Raw genomic sequence first — 17,943 nt, 5'->3', positions numbered from 1 at the left:
GCCGAGATCGGACGGTCGTAAAATGCGCCTTGTTGGACGCCTGTTTTGGCCAGTGAGTCTGCCTTCTCGTTGCCGGGAATTCCACAATGAGCAGGTACCCAAATTAGCGAAATCCTGAACGCCTTGTCGAACATGGAGCCAAGCAATTCTATGATTTTAATGACAAGGAAATCCTGACTCTTAACAGCCTTCGGGGACCTTAGTGCTTCGATAGCGCTAAGGCTATCTGTAAAAATGAAGTACTGATCCGAAGGTCTCGCTGCTATAATCAATAGTGCGTACAAGATTGCGGCTAGTTCTGCGGTGTAGACACTACACGGCTCTCGCAATTTGAAAAATGCTTCGGCGGACTCACTAAAAACGCCGAAGCCGGTGCCTTCCTTAGAGGATGATCCGTCAGTGTAATACTGGCTACTTTGGTCTAAATGGCCATACTTATCCCTGAAAATGCCCGGAACTACCATCGGGCGAAGATCATTCGGTATGGTCTTTATTTCCTCGTGCAACGAGGAATCTGTTGTTAAAAGGGAACTGTAGGTCTCAGGAAGGGTAGCACGGTTTAATGCCTGTGGAGCGCTAGGATGCACTTGTAGGGCAACAAAATCTTCGTAGATTTTCAAGATCTTGCTCTTAGAACCTGTCTCTAGAAGCGCTTTAAAATTTTCTTCGATCAAGGGATTTGATACTGAAGAACGGACTAGAAGGCGAAGCGACAGCATTTCAAAACGTAGTTTTAGCGGCATCACTCCGGTCATCACTTCTAGGGACATGTTGTGTGTTGATTTCATGCTCCCTAGTGCGAGTCTAAGACAACGATACTGTAGCCTCTCTAGCTTGAGGATATGCGTGTTGGATGCCCAATGAAAACATATGCTTCCATATTCCAACACGGATAGTACCGTTGTCTTATACAGTCGTAGGACGTCTGATGGATGTGCGCCCCACCAGAATCCTGTGACTGTCCTTAGAAAGTTGATTCTTTTACTGCATTTTTGCACCAGATGGGTGATATGTGTACTCCAGTTTAGCCTTGAATTGAACCAAACACCAAGGTATCGAAAATTGTCGGTAGTTGATATCTTTTCACCGTACAAAAAGACATCAATTTTCGGGTCAAATAGTCTTTTCTCCCTGTTTTTTGTCGTGTCGCTGAAGGGAGAAAAGACTACCATCTCAGTTTTCTTTGCAGAGAACTTGATACCAAGGTTTTCAGACCACTCGGCAAGGTTGTCCAAAGTGGTTTGTAAAGCCAGTTGGATTTCGACGGCGTCCCTGCTTGCAAAAGATATGACGCCGTCGTCTGCTAATTGTCTAATGCTGCAGTTCGGAGCTAGGCAAGAATCTATTTCACTGACATAGAAGTTATATAGCAGGGGGCTCAAGCAGGACCCTTGTGCTAGTCCATGGAAACTGGTCCGCTTTAGTTGCACATGACCATTGTTGAAACTCATAGCTTTTTCCGACAAAAGGTTGAACAGAAAGTTGTTCAACTTTGGACCCAGCCCCACATTTTCTAATTTTTGACTCAGCTTGTATGGTGATGCTGAGTCAAATGCCTCCTGTATATCCAGGAAAATAGATCCCATGTTCTGCTTGCGTGCACGAGCAAGCTCTATTTCTGTTACCAGAAGGGCTAAGCAGTCATTAGTACCCCTGGCTTTACGAAAACCAAACTGGGTATTCGAGAGAAGGTTGTTTGATTCCAACCATTCTTCTAACCGAAAAAGAATCATTCTTTCAAGGAGTTTCCTCAGACACGACAGTAACGATATTGGCCGATAAGAATCGTGTCTTGATGGCGGTTTGCCAGGCTTCAAGATAGTGACAACTTTCACCTCTCTCCACTCTTGCGGAACGCTGTTGACCTCCAACTAGTTGATCGAATTGCTAGATTTTAATTTGAACATTAAGAACGCAATAATCAATTAAGTATGATAGAGTTAAACTGTGGAAAAGGTTTCAGTTTACGCTTTACGTTAAATTAAATTTCAAAGGTACCAAATGGTTTATGCAATGGATTAGGCTAAGTATAAAAGTTTCTTCTGGAAAAATAAACTAAATTAGCTCTTGCTGATTGCCAGATCACGAGAAAAAGCAGAATTATTAATAAAAAACTTTTTAGGATAAATGTTTGTTATGGCAGAGAAAATGTTTCTGTGTTAATCAAAACTTAAAGCCATTGAGGTCCTATTACTGATTTATGTTATATTTAGAGCTGTTGGGAACTGTGTCACCAATGCTTCCAGTTTCAAAGGTTTGGGTGGAATTTAATTGTAAAATGTTTAAAATACACAGTTTAGTGTGAGCCTCAAATAATTGTCACAGAAGTGAAATATTTTCGGAAGAAAGTCAAATGCTCGCTGAAATCTGTTGTTTTATTTTGCTTATTCTTTTCTTTGATTTTAGAAAGAGATTTTTGAAAAAAGATCGTCAGTCTTCGTAAATTACAAGCTAGCCCAAAAATTGTGGCGTGGTTAAGGAATGTGGTATAAGCGTATAAGAACCAATTTGCCGTCGTGAACGTAATTTCTGTAACGAAGAATAAAGTCCTTGCTGGCCGTGTTGTTGGGAGTGGCTTGGCTGAGCCTGTCGAGTGCCTGGCGTTGTTCTGAAGACGGGAATGAGCCATGGTACTAGATTGAGTTGAGGGCTGGGAGCAGCGATTACTGAAAGATAAAGCAAGGAGTGTTTATAATCGGTGATGTTTACCCGAATGGGTAGGGTAACTTACCAATCGCTACCAAGCAAAGCAGTACTATAGCGATCTTCATGATGCAGTCTATTACCTTGATACCTTGAGGCCAACAACAACGTGTGTGGATAACAGTAGTACTGAGTGAATGTTTTAAAGGGTCTCAGGAAGAGAACAGCGCATATAATTTTCAAAACGTGGTAAATTCATCTTATTTACTCCAGATATTCAGAATGCAAGAATCAATTAACAATTAGTTGGGTTTAACAGAAATTATAGTTTCACGCTTAAATATAATTGAAAGTTACCTTAGCCGACAACCAGAGACAACCATATGTTAGCAGTATAGTTAACTCACTTACAATTTTCACCATTCACTTAAACGCTGCTTGTTGGAGCAAAACGCTTCGGAAGCGTTAAGCGATAAGTACACATCAAGTTGAAATATAACACATACGCGAAGTAGGACTTTATTGATTGGAGAATAATTGAAGCATTACTTTGAAGGGGCATTTTCCCTTCGTAGTTTTCTTCTTCAATTTAATTAAATGGTCTCCAGTGGTCACATTCGCCCAGCTCTCTAAAGCATTACGGTGGTATGACATCTTTGTTCGCTTGTCGTAGCTGTCGTCTACTTTCTAGTCCCCAATCGTCGTTAGGTCTATTACTATAAGCCTCCAAGCGTTGTAGCCCCCATTCTTCTAACGAACGCTTAACCCACTGTTCGGCCTCATGTTGTTTGTAGGCCTGTGCAATGTGTCGAATTCTTTCGGACCTATGTGCAGCGCTTACTGAAAGATAAAGTGAGAAAACTTTAATACCGGCGATGCATAGCATAGCACTAAGAAGAACTTACCAATCGATGCTAAACAAAGCAGCACTATAGCGATTTTCATGATGTAGTTTGATAACTGTGTCTCTTTAAGAAAAACAACAATGTCTATGGAAAATAATATTCCCGTATGGATGTTTTATAAGGTCTTAGGCTGAGAACATGGCATACAATTTTCAGAACGTGTTAAATTCATCTTATTCATTTTATATATTCAGAATGCAATAATCAATTAACAATTAGGTACGTACAATAAAAATTATAATTGTACGCTTTAATACAGTTGAACATTACGCTAACAAACATAAGCTTTGGGACAACCAAATGCTAGTAGTGTGATTTAGTTACCTGAAAATTTCTGCTTCATTATTCACTTATATGTTATTGGAACCTCTATACAGCTTGGAAACAAAGGAATTGTTTGATCGAAACGCTTCGGAAGCGCGATGCGTTATGTCTCTTAGTACCGGTTGCCTACTGCGATTGTGTCATACATTCAGTAGACGATGGACATTACAAAACACAACACAAGGAGCCAACATTTTGCATGACACCATGTAGAAATATAGGAAAAAATATATATTTTGCGGTTAGCGTGAAGCAGGAATTTATTGATTGGAGAAAAAATGATGCAGTATTTAGAAGGGACATTTTCGATTGGTCTGTTTCTTGTTCAATTTAATCAAACGGTCTGATACTCTTTAACGCATCTTTCCACTTCCCTACGGCATGATAGTGGTATGATATCGTTGCTCTGTCGTAGTTTACCTTCTAGACCCCAATCGTCGTTAGGTCTATCACCATTAGCGTCCAAGCGTTGTAACGCCCGTTCTTCTAACAAACGCTTAACCCATTGTTTGGCCTCATGTTGTTTGTAGGCCTGTGCAATGTGCTGAATTCTTTCGGACCTATGTGCAGCGCTTACTAAAAGATAAAGCAAGAAAACTTTAATACCGGCGATGTATAGCATAGTACGAAGAGAAACTTACCAATCGCTACCAAACAAAGCAGCACTATAGCGATCTTCATGATGTAGTAATAATTGTGTCTCTTTAAGAACAACAACGATGTCTATGGAAAAGAGTATTCCCGGATCGATGTTTTATAGGGTCTAAGGAAGAGAACATGGCATACAAATTTCAAAACGTGTTAAATTCATCTTATTCACTTTATATATTCAGAATGCAATAATCAATTAACAATTAGATACGTTCTATAGAAATTATAATTTTACGCTTTAATTACGTTGAACAATACCTTAACAAACATGGGCCCAGAGACAACCAAATAATGGTAGTGTGATTTACTTACCTGAAATATTCTGCTTAGCAGTACACTTGGGCGAAACGCTTCGGAAGCGTGAAGCGTTGAGCTCTTAGTGCTGATTGTCAACTGCGATCGCGTGGATGACGCCGTGTCATAAGTTCAGTACACGATGCACATTACAAAACACAACACATGAAGCCAACATTTTGTAGAACATCAAGTTGAAATATATAAAAAATAGACTAGTTTCGAATAAAATATTTTTGCGGTTTGCGTGAAGCAGAAATTTATTGATTGGAGAAAAATCGGTGCAGTATTTTGAAGGGACATTTTCCCTTCGCAGTTTTCTTGTTCAAATTTTTTTAAACGGTCTCATACTCTTTTATACATTTTTCCGCCCTCCAAAGGCATGGGCGTGGTATATCGTTGCTCTGTCGTAGGATACCTTCTAGTCCCCAATCGTCGTAAGGTTCACTACTATTAGTGTCCAAGCGTTGTAGCTCCTGTTCTTCTAACAAACGCCTAACCCACTGTAGGATCTCATGTTCTTGTTGTCGAATTCTGCCTGGCCTATGAGCAGTGCTTACTGAAAGAAAAAGTGAGAAAACTTTGATATCGGCGATGTATAGCATACCGATAAGAGGTACTTACCAATTGCTACCAAACAAAGCAACACTATAGCGATCTTCATGATGTAGAGGGACGATTGTAGCTCCTGTGGAACAACTTTGAAATCTGTGGAAATTTGATGCTCTGGGTGTATGTTTTATAGGAACTTATAAAGAATAACATCGTTCATTTGCTGTGGATATTTAGAATGCAATAATCAATTATCAACAAATTAAGTCAGGTGCTACTTTTTTCAACATTCATGGCCGTATTGCTTAGGTCAGGTTCTTATATACACCAGATGAGGTGGTCCGGTGGTGGGGGCGAAAGCGGCGACACGGAAGGTCCGGGGTTCAAATCCCATCCAGACCACCTCCACGTATTATTCTTTACATGAAGCTCCAGCCTAACCTATGAATAAGTAATTGAAATATTACTTAGTTTGTTTACACTCTCGATTTGAAGGCTTGAGGATCAGATTCAGTTTTGTCCAGAGTCTTTTAGAATATTGAAGTTATTGAGGTAATACATAATTGGTACAGTGCAACCAGTAAAACTTGGTCGAAATAGGCTAATCGTTTGAAAAAATCTTTCAAGTGTAATTTAATGCACAAAGTCCAATATTTAAATAATTTTTTCAAACAATGGCCTACCATAGGCTAACAAATATGTTACTATTTATTTGTCAAGGATTATGTGTTGAGAAGTAGTGAAGTAGTAGAATCGATTGAATGTTAAATATTCTCTTTAAGCAGCTCTGGTGTAATTGTTTGCTTTATTCAGACTCAATTCATATTCATATTCAGATTCAAACTTGTCGAGAACCTGTACTCGGCAGCACATGTTTATCCACTGAAATAAGAACCCAGCTGCTGTCGTAGCTTCCATTTCTGTAGCAATTGGTGGATTGCCTGTTGGTCCTGCTGTTGTTGGCCTAGAGGATGTTGGTTGGCTTGTCGAGTTCTTGGTGCCGGTGTAATGACGGATGGAATGGGCCATGGTACCAGACTAATCTGAGGGCGGGGAGCAGCGATTACTGAAAGATAAAGTAAAATTAGCTTACTAACGGTGGTATCTAGCATATTCTGAAGAGTTACTTACCAATCGCAACCAAAGACAGCAGCACTATAGCGATCTTCATGATGTAGCTTGTTAACTGTGGCTCTTCGAGAAAAACAACAAAGTCTTATAAAAAGGTGTTGTACTGGGTGGATGTTTTATAGGTCCGAAGGAAGGAAAACACATTACGGACGGGTCTTTATCGAATCAAAGCCTAGCGGATTTTTCACCCATTATCAATGGATATTAAGAATAGGATAATCAATTAGCAATTATTGCAGCTTTAAAACGCTCTGACTGCTGATTTTAAAGTACCCCGAATTGAGTTGGATTTGAAGATTTTAACGAACAACTAAGTAAAGTGCTCTGTTTGTTTATTCAACCATAATAAAGTTCTTGCGAGCTTAGTACGTAACAAGAGGAACTCCAAACAACATAGCATCGGTTATGTCGTAGTTCTGAAGGGCTTATGATCGTCTTCCATAGATAATGTAGTTCTGGAAGATGTTGTGGCGCTTAACCTGCTTTTAAGCAGTTATCCAGTATTCCCAGCCATTCAATGCACTGTGTGTCATCCCGATGGCACCTTGCTAACATTGGTAGAGACTTCGTTAGAAGGAGTGCGTTATGATAGAGTTGGTTTTCAGTTGATCTGCTCGGCTTAATGGTTTCCAGGGTTGGAGAAGTTACTGGCTGATCGAATTCGCAAAAGGGAGATTCGATTTCAGGATGACAGTGATTACTAGGATCAACAATAATCTGGGCACTTGCTGGAATTACGGAGTGTTGGAAATATAGCTGTTGATGAAAGTTTTTTCAACACACATACACACACACACTCAGCTTACCTAGGGAAGCAAAGCAAAGAAGTACTACGATAGGCTTAATTGTGCAAATTTAAGACAATGCTCGGGGATTATGCCTCAGGTTATTCATGAACATGATCATTTATAATGAAACAGTACAAGTAAGAAATTTTTTGCAGATGGATTGTTAACAAGCGTTTTTGCAATTAATCAAAGGCTTAAGCGTGAAAAGAGTGAATACATCCCTCACTATTAAATAGATCGCGACTATTAAATAGATTAAGATTAAAATCCTTACTTGAAAGTGTTCCGGATCCCAAATTACGGGCTTTCATACCGTTTTCAGAGGTGTTTAGAGAGGCTCTTGATATCTTGATGTTCGTGGTTGCTTGAGGTTCTGAAGGGCTTCCTCAGAGCTCAGTACTCCTTAAGGTTACTGAGCTACCTCTTAGCTGACATTTCAGAAACAAGTTTAAGTACATGAGAGAAATTCAAATCCCATAATGTATATAAGACACACACACACTTAATTTGCTAGTCTTGACCGGCTTATGTACGCTTTATTGTTACGAGGAAAATGTTCAAGATTCTTTTAGTGTTAATATGATGTACTAGAGCATGACTCGCCGGCCTCACTTCAACATCGCCAACCAACTACCGGCCGGTAGTGGTTATTTACGGCTCTAGTGGAATAAGTCCACTTCTGCCCAACATTTCCCAAACTATATAGTCAATGTCTTCACATTTACTTAGATCTACAATTTTGGTTTCATAAGTGCATGGAGGAAGCACCCCAACGGTAGGCGTAAAATATTCATTATTAAGTCGCAACAATATTTGAACAGCAATACCGTCGACGTCCACACAGTATTCGAGCTGTCCAATTTGTGTTTCGAGAGTGCACGGTGGCAGTGGTCTTCTTAACAAAATAGGAATTGGCCATTGTACCGTTACCTGACACGTTGCTGTATGCACTGGAAGATGGACGAGAAGTGTGGGTTGTTGGTAGCGATCTTCATTGCGAGGACGAGGACTTACCTATCGCTGCTAAGCAGAGCAATACTACTGCTGCCTTCATGGTGGCTGTCTGAAGGTTGTTTTTCCGTGAGAATAGCTTCGAAGTCTGTGTCGCTAGCTCCTTTTGATAGCTAGCGCGTGATGGATGTTTTATAGGAACTGAGAACGATTAACGAAGCTGGCGGATTGTTGACGGTAGATGTGTCCAATTGAGGCATAATAATTAGGAGACGTATTATGATTTACTGCTTAGGCCATAAAAATGTAGGTCGATAGTCAATAATCGATTAGTCATTAGTTTCAGCCTGTGGATGAGTTTCGTAAGTTTTAGTTTCCGTAAAAGTTGAGCAAGAAGAACACAACTCTGGCCGCTTATAACTTACACCAAATGGTGTATTGATAAGAGTATCAAGAGCTTTAAGAAATCTCTATGGATAGTCTCATTTTAGCAACTCAAGGAAGAAAACATTTTGATTGGAATCATGCTAGGCACGATGTCTTTGACCGTTTGCATTCACAGGCTAATATTATTTATTGATGAATTAACTGTCGTAGTGCGATTTAACGAAGATGTCCCGTTTTTACCAATACGGCAAACACCAAATCGTTAATGTCGTTACACTCATCCAGCTTGCCAATCGGTGTGTCGTACGTGCATGGTGGCAGACCGGGCGAACTTATCGATAAACCGGGAATGTTGGCTCGTGTCAATATGTCCCATGCAATACCGTCGACGTCCACACAGAACTCAACCTGTCCCAGTGGTGTTTCGAGGGTACATTTCGGCTGTCGTGCTCTTAGCAGAACAATGATTGGCCATTGGGGTGATGCCTGTACGCACATCGCTGTATTCACTGGAAGATGGACGGGAAGGGGTTTATGTTATCGGTAGTGGCTGGCATGCCAGAGCTTCTACTTACCAAGCGCTGTCAAGCAAAGCAATACTACAGCTGTCTTCATGATGTCGGTCTGAGGGTTGATTTTCCTTCAGGAATGCTATGAAGCTTGTGATAGCTCCCAGCGTTTGTTGGACGAATTATATGTACCGAGAAAGACCAGCCCATTTTTACCGGTAATTGTGTCTAATTATGAGAATAATTTGTATTGAGTGAAATAAGAATCTTCGATGTAAAAACATTGAGGCATTATAATTAGAAGACGTGTTATGAGCTTCTGCATTGAGGTCAAAATTAAGCATCTAAAATCAATTAGCCATCACTTACAGAGTGATTGTGAGCTTGACCCTGTGTGAGTGCTTTTGTGAATATTCTTCATTTTTTTGGCCTAGTTTTACTGAAATTTCTAGAACATTTCCTAACAGCTATCTTAAAATGTAGTACGCGTTAGGTTTAATTAAAGGATTTTAAAAGCAATATTCAAGGTCTTTTACTCGTCAATAATACAAATAAATAAATTTCATACATAGCCACAAAAATATTCTTCTTTGGCCCTTAAACCTCGACAGGTCTTTGCCAGTCAGTATAGGCTTCCTTGTCTTATATTGGGTGGATGGTTCTGACGGAACTCGAGCCTCCGGTCCTGTTCTGTGAAGATTGGTCCCTTTCAGGATAACATTACCGACGGAAATTACTTGCAATGAATTCCCAAACAGTCTGTATATATCGAAGTAAACTTAAACAGCCAGTAATTGCAGGGATGTAGTAGCGCCATTGTGAATGTTAACGAATCTATTGAACCACACTTAATTGAGGTAGTCTAACAATGTTAAGCATCATACTAAACCGCACTTAAAAACACAAAAAACGAACATTCAAACATGTTTAGTAAGCATAACAAGCAAGGTAATATATTTGTTGGTATAGTTTCAGTTCAGCATTTCCAGAAACGTTTCGCAACCCTTCACCCTCAGGATGGGCAACCCTTCTCACGCAGTTCGCTTCGTTCGGTATGTCGGTATGGCGACGGCTTAGATCACTTCGGCGACCGCAGTCACGATCCATGATACTATGTCGAAAACGCCTTTGATGAGAGAATCATTCGTACGTAGGTTCGAAACACCGAGATAGTTTAGTATTTGCTGTGCAATGGAGGAGATCACTGTAGCTAAAACATTCTCGTCCATTGCTCTGGTCCTGAATGGTGGCGAGTGGCAGATATTGTTGCCCGGGAAACAGGTCTCCCTCAATCCTTTCGCGTCATTTATTAATGTGTCTATATTAGTTGGCAGCCTTATAGTATACTGAGCGCTTGCTAGAAGTACAGAACGATGGTTAAAGAGATAATGGTACTACGGTAAGAAAAAAAAACACACACACACACACGCTCAACTTACCAAGGGCAACAAGGCAAAGAAGAGCTACGACAACCTTCATTGTTACTACTTCTAGGGAACTGCACACCCGAGGACTATGCCGTAGGTGCTGTCGGCACGATCTTTTATAGCACGCTACAAACTGCTTTTGCAGTGCAGAACACTTTTCAAAAAGCGTAATGTTTCGGATTTAGCCTATTTGATACAACCATTCGATTTATCACCATTACGGTGCGATAAAGAATAATATTTTTATTTTAATTACATCTTATCAAAGATCCAATTAGATCTCTCAAGAAATTTTCTAGCAACATTTACCTTAGAGCGTATCGGAGACTTGGGTCTGATGAAGCTGTTGGAAGGATAGTTTATGGTATTAGAAAGATATCGAACAATCTCCACCTTGAAGTTGTTTAGCGCACATTTTTAACCAGGGCAGAAAAGGGTGTAGAAGGTTCAAATGAAGATGGAGTACAGATCATAAACCATTAAGTCAGAGATGAATAAGAAAAGAAGGAAATAAATTGAAAATATCTCATTTTTGGGGGCTTATAGCGTAAATAGAAATCTTGTAGTGTACAGTAGCTATTTATTATGAAGCGTTATGTAGATTTTATTTGTATATGATATTTTTGATGTATAGAGAAAATACTGAGAAAAAAAATGCTTGCACGGGTAGTTTTGATACAGAATGCTTTTTTATGTATTTATTTATCTAGACATGTTTTGTTCGGAAAACTGTGAAATTTAAATATGAAGCATAAAAATATGAAGCATATAAATATGAAGCATATAAATGTTTTAATAATTTGCCATTGTAGCAACAAAAATTTATAATTAATATTTAAATTTCCAGCAGTCTGTAGCAGTTGGTCACTACTTAGTATGAATTGTTTGACACTTCGGATGTTCCTGCTTGTTGTTTTGTTTAAATGCAGTTCTCCAATGTAGTACAAATTATTTGTAATACTAACTAAAAGTCATACGTTTCAGTTGAAGCAAAGCAAAATATTATCAAGTTTATTCAGGTTTTTAAGTCGTTCGATATACCAGGCCCTCATGCGCGTTTACGCTCTGCTTATCCTCTTGGTCTTGTGAAAGGATTTCCTAGCGCAGCTATGGCTTGCTCCACAATAAACTCCACGAGTTGGAATATGTCGTTTTCCGTCATGCCCGCCGCTCGCAGAGATGAACCGCTCGAGAAAACGTACTTGATAGCTTGCTCGGCTAACTTTGCGACCAGTTCAGCAATAGTGTTAGCTTGTCTGACACTAGCAATGCTGTTGTCCCGGCTTCTTAACTGCCTCTCCCATGATGGCCGAATGTGGGCACTGCTTGCTGGAATGTTATGGAAACGTTAAAAATTGTTGGGACGAGTTTGAGCACACACACACACACCGAAGCAGACCTACCTAGGGCTACAAAGCAAAGTAGTATGATGGCAACCTTCATCCTGAATGTCTGAGGAAACACACCTGACAACACTATGCCTTAGCGCTTGCTGTGGATGATCTTTTATAGTGAAACAACGGAAAGAAGGCAATTGTATACAGATGAATCGGTGGTAGCTAGCTGTAAAGCATGATAGTTACAGAGCATTAAATGTTTTCTGTTTAGTGTTATGGAAATCACCAGTTACAGAAACCATGAATGATCCGAAACAAACACATGGGTGTTGGAGATGCGTTATGTACGGTTGAATGTAAGTCAAGAGAAGTGAAACATAATAAACATCGATGGCATTGCTAAATTGTGCATGGGGCAACTCAAGTATTAGTTGTTGAAATAGAATTTAGGTAACTGATGTCTTTGAAAAGAAAATGCTGATAAAATGACTCATTGCAACACCCAAAACTTGGCTAAAGTTAGCCGAGAAAGGCAACAATGCTTGATCAAATGCTTGGAACTGAAGATGTTCTCTCTGACAATGAGTATTCTGTATTTTGGCCAGAATTGCTAAAGGCTTTCTCGATGATATTTGATCAATTTTACTACGGAAGCGAGAAAATTCCTTCGGTTTTTTAAAAATCTTCTCAAAGCTTTTGAAAGGAATTTCGGATTCCTGTCATGAGCAAAATAAAATGCTATGCTTCAAGATTAACCTCCTTCATGGTTCATCCGCAGGTCATGTACAAGATGTAGTTCTATTTTGTAATTTTAGACAAAAAATGACACTATTTGACAACTTCTTCGCAGCCCGTCAGATGTCAGCGTTCAATAGGGTCAGATCGCTAATCCTCATCCAGAGCTAATTTCTTGCACCAATCTCCGACAAGTTCAACTCCACTTAATCGAGTCAACGAGCTCGTTGTGCTTCTCTACGTCGACGGGTCCCTGACGAGCCTTTTCCTGGTGAGGCATGAGTCCTGTATCCTTCAATCCAATTTGTTGAGATACACTGCAACTCAATCGTGCTCGATCAGTCCAATGAGACGGGTGTTCAGGGGAATCGTGCCTACTCCGGGCTCCACAAACTCCTGAGGTCCAGAAGACTCCTACAACGCACGAAATGCGCCATATAGCGCACACTGAAACGGCCGGTAGTCCTTCACGCCCACGAGTTCTGGACTATGCGCTGCCGGAGGACTCCAATGCTACGGACTATCTTTGGCGGTGTGTGCGAGCAGGACGTGTGGAGAAGGAGGATGAACCACGAGCTAGCTGAGCTGTCGGTTGCCAGAGTCGGAAGGATACGCTAGTGAGGGCACGTGATGAGGATGCCGCACTCATGCCCTACCAGAAACGTGCTCGTCAGAGACCCGTTCGGCACGAGGCGTAAAGGAACGCTGCGAGCTCGTTGGCTGGACCAAGTGGAGTCAGACCTGAGGGAGATCGGATGCAGCCGGGGTTGGAGGAGTGCAGCTATGGATCGAGTCTCCTGGAATCGAATTGAATACCAGGTCTTGTCTCTTAGACGTGCTCGATAGGAGCAGGCCAAGAAAAAAGAAGAAGAAGAGACGGGTGTTGGAGAGAAGCAAAAAAATGCTCCCCAGGTATCGATGTGAGCCCAAAGCGATGCCAAACAGCAGACGGAAGCGATGTCAAACAGCAAAAGGAGACGGAGATGTGATAGTGTAGTAGATAGTAGTAAAGTGACAGCTTAAGCTACCATTAAACAATTACAGCACTAAACCCTTTGTTATTGATTGCATTTTACTTTATATTTTCAGCAAGGACGATATCAAAAGCTTCACTCGGAGATGAGGCCAACAAACAATCGCTGAGGCAAAAATGTCAGCCAGCTCCCCATCTAACCACCATGACGTTCGACGTCATAGTTACGCGGAAGTTTTGTCGTGGGTATATCCCGTTGACGTGCCGATCCTTTCACCGGTATGACAAAATGGGGTAAAGGCACAGGTATACCAGTTACATCCGGTGGGGTAGGTGGTTGGACGATTGTGTCAGGCGGAGGGCTGTTTGCCTGCGTGATGGTGGCTGTTGAAAATGGGTTTTAGAATGTTTTATTGATACATTTAATGACACTAAACTAACATACTTACCAAGCATAACGATGCAAGCTAAGAAAACGATATGTTTCATTTTGAATTACTGCTTCCGTAATGACTCGCAGTGTGACTCTCCCAACTGCTGTTTGTAACACATGTTTTATAGCATCTTTTCGTGGATGGAGCAAATCGATTTAATCTGCAAAAATTGTGTTCACATTTAACGGACGAATTAATTATGTAGGCCTGAATTAGATACAGTGCATTTGCTTCGGTGCGCTATGCTTTACGCATAATATGTTTGGTCAACAATTGAAGCGATGTTGCGTTTTGGAACAATAAATAGAGTTTTATTACAAAATACTTAGATACGGTTTTTTAAGTTTAAATTTTAAATTAAAGCGTTCAAAGTGAGAAAAAACTGAACCACAGCTGTTAGGTATAATTGCCAGACTTTATCTGGTTTAAAACGTCTTGAAAACACTTAAGATTAAAATCATGATTCAAATACTTAATTACTTGAATTGTTAGTTTATTTTTTAACTGTCAGAACATCGTTTTGAAGTTTTAATTTTTCTATAAAAATATTTCAACCCGTCATGATGTCGTCCCTAGGCACGTTCGACTTTGTAATTTGTTGGAAGTTTTGTGGCGATTTCTTGTGGTGCTTTGCGTAGCACTATTGCCAACGGTAGGACACTGGTGTCGGTTTCATCATGTGGAGGAATATGGTTTTCTCCGCTTACTGAAGTTGTGTTGTCGTTTGCGGTTTGTGTCAGCGTGGTAGAAACTGTTGAAAATAAGGGTAAAATTATTATAGCATTTGTTGTATTCATTTAAATCTAATGAACCGAAAAGACTTACCAAGCATTGCGATGCAAGCTAGGGAGAGGATTCGTTTCATTTTTTGGGGGTTTTCTATGAAGACTTTCCGTACGTCAATCCGGTGTATGACTGTTATTTGTTTGGATTTTACCACTTATTTTATGGGCATTTTTTTGCGGTGAGACCAAATCGATTTGGTGTGTAAATTTGTAACCCCTTGTTGTGTACGAATTGAAGAGAGTCACCAATTGGATACGATGAAATTTTTACAACCATAAAAGGTTTCCAATTTTTGCATTTTTTTATCGAATTTCAATTTGTACTAAATTTGATTAGATATTTGGCTTCAAGATGAATTTTTTAGGAGAAAATTTTAATTTTAACTTAAATGTTAATCTTAATTAATCAGACCTTAAATTAATCAGAAAACAAAACCTTGCTAAAATAAAACCATCTGCTTTGGTTGAGTTTCCAATAAGTCTGCCGAAACTGTCCCATATTTATGATATTCTAGTCTATTTCAACTTAACAATGCCGATTGCAGAACATTTGTTACGTTAGATTTTTTATTTCCTTAATGCCGAAACATTCTCACATAATCTAATATGCTGGACTGTATACTATATGGGCGCTCACACCAGCAAAACTCCTTCAGCGTACATTTCAGTTAGCCATTTTGTACATGCCTGTAAGTTGGAGTGTTTCCACCGGAATGCTCAGCGAGGACGATGTGAATGGCGACTGAAACGAGTATGAAGAATATTAGGAATAAACCAAATCTGAAGCTGTGCTCCAATCTTAGATTGCAATAATCAAACATACCAATAACTGTCAGGCAAACCAGAACTAGCAGGCCTTTCATCTTGAGTCAGATTTTTGCTACTACGAACATGGATCGTTACATGATCGTGCTTTATAGCAAGTTTTTATTCCCGACTTTTGAAATGTGCACAATATGCTTGTTTATAAACAATTGAAGCTTATCGTTCTCCGATAATTGATGATTAGACATGGCTGAAGCATGAGAAAGAGAGGAGAGAGAGATAAGAAGCTTGTGGTGTCACACAATGAATATCTCTACGAACTATACGGTGATCACACCATCGCGCAGCGAATTAGACTAGTTAAGATCCGGTGGGCTGGACATGTCATGAGCATGGCACCAGACGATCCTGTCCGTACGGCCATTTTAGGTCATCCACATGGACAGGAAGAGGTTTAGTTTGCCTAAAGGTAGGATATGGAGCGATGGATGGATAATGGATTGACCGAATTGCTATACAGGATTATTGAGTAAGTCAGCAGCATAATAAATACAAGACTGAACGTTCGTTATATGTCGCCATTTCTCATCATTTAAAATGTCTTAGTTAAACCTTATGCATCAAACATAATTTTTAGAGAATTAAATTTTCCAATGTTGCTTTTATTTATTCGCAAAAGTTTTTAATTATCCTCTCTCGGGAATTGTAGGAAGCCTGGTAACGTTCCTGATGATACGCTGACGCAACGATTCGTCCAAGATAGGATTGATCGTTGTTCCATTTGCGTCCTCAGCACGCAAGAAGCCCACGGTGGCTGTTTTGGGGACAATAATACAAGGAATGTTAGTTGAATTAAGTTTTTCGGGATGGTTTCCTACCGGCAAGGTACTTACCAAGGATTGCCAAGCAGACGAAGAACAGCAGCTTTTTGAAGTTCATTTTGGTTGAGCTGGCCAAGCAAACCAAGTCAGGTGTGTGGAGCGGTTGTATTGGATGAGAGTATTTATAGTAGAAAGGACTCAACTTTGATCACCGATTCGCACCAGAAAATAGTGATTATTCTACGGGATATGGTTCAGTTGTGGTAGAAAATATGATTGGACATGTTTCATGATGCTCCTGGGTGTCCGTGTAATTTTGTTTTGGTTTGGATACTTCAATAGCCCATGCATTATGCTTTATTTATCGATATTAAGTAAATATTTTATTAGGAGGCAGCTAAATGAACCAAGAAATAAGAATCTACAGCTCTAGTCTAAGTGTACTAGGAGGTCTCCTCACATCAACTGACTTTAACGCACTCGTACACGACAGATCCAACCTAGATACAGAGGACTGGTACAGATGACTCTTTCAGGGCCTCACAAAAAACAATTATCCTGATCAAGTCCAGGACTTCTCAGAAAGCAAAAGTCTCTAAATATTAACACCCAACAACTCAAAATCAAAGGGTATCATACTGTTATTTCACAGAATATGCACATAAACAGCAGGACTTTATTTCAACAAAAAACTTCAACAAAACAGACAATCCTTGCTCGTGGTACGATGTTTCCTACCCGGAAATCCGTCATCCTCATCATCCCACAGAACTGGCTGGGTCACCAAGGGTGGCGTCACCCTCATGATATCTTCCACCTTATGTGATTTCGAATGTTGTGCATTGCGTCGGTTGGGATCAAGTATGTTTTGCAGCTTTTCAATGAGATAAAGCTCGGGCAGCTTTTCCGTCTCAAATTCACTATACTCGTAAGGTGTCTCGCCCACTACCATAACGTTCATGTTAAGCACTATTGGGACAGGTGCGGATGGAGTGGCGGAAGGATTGTTTGCATCGGGATTGTCATGGGTCGGATCTGCTGGACCTGCATCATCGGTAGGATTGGATGGGGCTGGTGTTGTGGCCTTTTGCTCGGCAGATTGGGCCGGCGTTGTTGGCGCGTCTCCGTTGGCAGATGTTTGTCCTTCCGGGGACATAGGGGTGGTTGAGTCGGCGATCGGTCCAGTGCTCGCATGACGCGTTATTTTATGGATCGATTGGATCGATTGGACCGATTGTACTGATTGATCTTGTTGCTCGGGAATTTCGGGATCTTGGGGCAGTTGGTTCTGCTGGGCCAGTACGGTTGCGGAAGGGTAGAAAGCACCTGGAAGATGTGAAAGAAAAAATTGATCAAGAGAAACTTCCTGACTGTTTTGAGGGGAATCTTCTCACCCAAAGCTAAGAGCAGCACAATGAAAACCTCCATAGCTGTGCTAAACCACGCACTAGAATGAGCTCCGCCAGGGTACTTGCAGCTGTAATAAGAGGACTAGCAATCGCTTGTTCTCGCAGTGGAATCAATGTGAACG

General features: G+C 40.5%; 4 protein-coding genes across 4 annotated transcripts; all 4 read right to left on the bottom strand.

Moving 5' to 3' along the window:
* Nucleotides 1-7,794: 7,794 nt before the first annotated feature.
* Nucleotides 7,795-8,414, bottom strand: LOC118510819. The gene is made up of 2 exons (XM_036053139.1): nucleotides 8,303-8,414; nucleotides 7,795-8,238 (listed from the first exon to the last, which is right to left on the bottom strand). Exons 1-2 carry the CDS (start codon nucleotides 8,340-8,342, stop codon nucleotides 7,940-7,942), a joined length of 339 nt encoding a protein of 112 aa, XP_035909032.1. The 5' UTR covers nucleotides 8,343-8,414; the 3' UTR covers nucleotides 7,795-7,939.
* A 341-nt stretch (nucleotides 8,415-8,755) lies between these two features.
* Nucleotides 8,756-9,290, bottom strand: LOC118510818. Its single transcript, XM_036053138.1, has 2 exons — nucleotides 9,202-9,290; nucleotides 8,756-9,135 (listed from the first exon to the last, which is right to left on the bottom strand). The coding sequence occupies exons 1-2, from the start codon at nucleotides 9,239-9,241 to the stop codon at nucleotides 8,843-8,845; spliced, it is 333 nt and encodes a 110-aa protein (XP_035909031.1). The 5' UTR covers nucleotides 9,242-9,290; the 3' UTR covers nucleotides 8,756-8,842.
* Nucleotides 9,291-10,061: 771 nt separating this feature from the next.
* Nucleotides 10,062-10,675, bottom strand: LOC118510817. The gene is made up of 2 exons (XM_036053137.1): nucleotides 10,575-10,675; nucleotides 10,062-10,492 (listed from the first exon to the last, which is right to left on the bottom strand). The coding sequence occupies exons 1-2, from the start codon at nucleotides 10,612-10,614 to the stop codon at nucleotides 10,209-10,211; spliced, it is 324 nt and encodes a 107-aa protein (XP_035909030.1). The 5' UTR covers nucleotides 10,615-10,675; the 3' UTR covers nucleotides 10,062-10,208.
* A 6,360-nt stretch (nucleotides 10,676-17,035) lies between these two features.
* Nucleotides 17,036-17,943, bottom strand: LOC118510816. Its single transcript, XM_036053135.1, has 2 exons — nucleotides 17,807-17,943; nucleotides 17,036-17,738 (listed from the first exon to the last, which is right to left on the bottom strand). The coding sequence occupies exons 1-2, from the start codon at nucleotides 17,838-17,840 to the stop codon at nucleotides 17,107-17,109; spliced, it is 666 nt and encodes a 221-aa protein (XP_035909028.1). The 5' UTR covers nucleotides 17,841-17,943; the 3' UTR covers nucleotides 17,036-17,106.

Source organism: Anopheles stephensi, chromosome 3, assembly GCF_013141755.1.
Source record: "Anopheles stephensi strain Indian chromosome 3, UCI_ANSTEP_V1.0, whole genome shotgun sequence".
In the NCBI taxonomy this organism is placed as follows: domain Eukaryota; kingdom Metazoa; phylum Arthropoda; class Insecta; order Diptera; family Culicidae; genus Anopheles; species Anopheles stephensi.
The sequence above is the reverse complement of the archived record's forward strand: the minus strand, read 5'-3'. Positions and strand labels throughout refer to the sequence as shown.

Bases quoted from the DNA above. Each gene is read 5' to 3' on its own strand.
- LOC118510819 (XM_036053139.1), bottom strand. From the start codon at position 8,342: ATGAAGGCAGCAGTAGTATTGCTCTGCTTAGCAGCGATAG. The intron at 8,239-8,302 runs GTAAGTCCTCGT...TCCATCTTCCAG, and splicing joins GCTCTGCTTAGCAGCGATAG to TGCATACAGCAACGTGTCAG.
- LOC118510818 (XM_036053138.1), bottom strand. From the start codon at position 9,241: ATGAAGACAGCTGTAGTATTGCTTTGCTTGACAGCGCTTG. The intron at 9,136-9,201 runs GTAAGTAGAAGC...TCCATCTTCCAG, and splicing joins GCTTTGCTTGACAGCGCTTG to TGAATACAGCGATGTGCGTA.
- LOC118510817 (XM_036053137.1), bottom strand. From the start codon at position 10,614: ATGAAGGTTGTCGTAGCTCTTCTTTGCCTTGTTGCCCTTG. The intron at 10,493-10,574 runs GTAAGTTGAGCG...CTGTACTTCTAG, and splicing joins TCTTTGCCTTGTTGCCCTTG to CAAGCGCTCAGTATACTATA.
- LOC118510816 (XM_036053135.1), bottom strand. From the start codon at position 17,840: ATGGAGGTTTTCATTGTGCTGCTCTTAGCTTTGG. The intron at 17,739-17,806 runs GTGAGAAGATTC...CACATCTTCCAG, and splicing joins TGTGCTGCTCTTAGCTTTGG to GTGCTTTCTACCCTTCCGCA.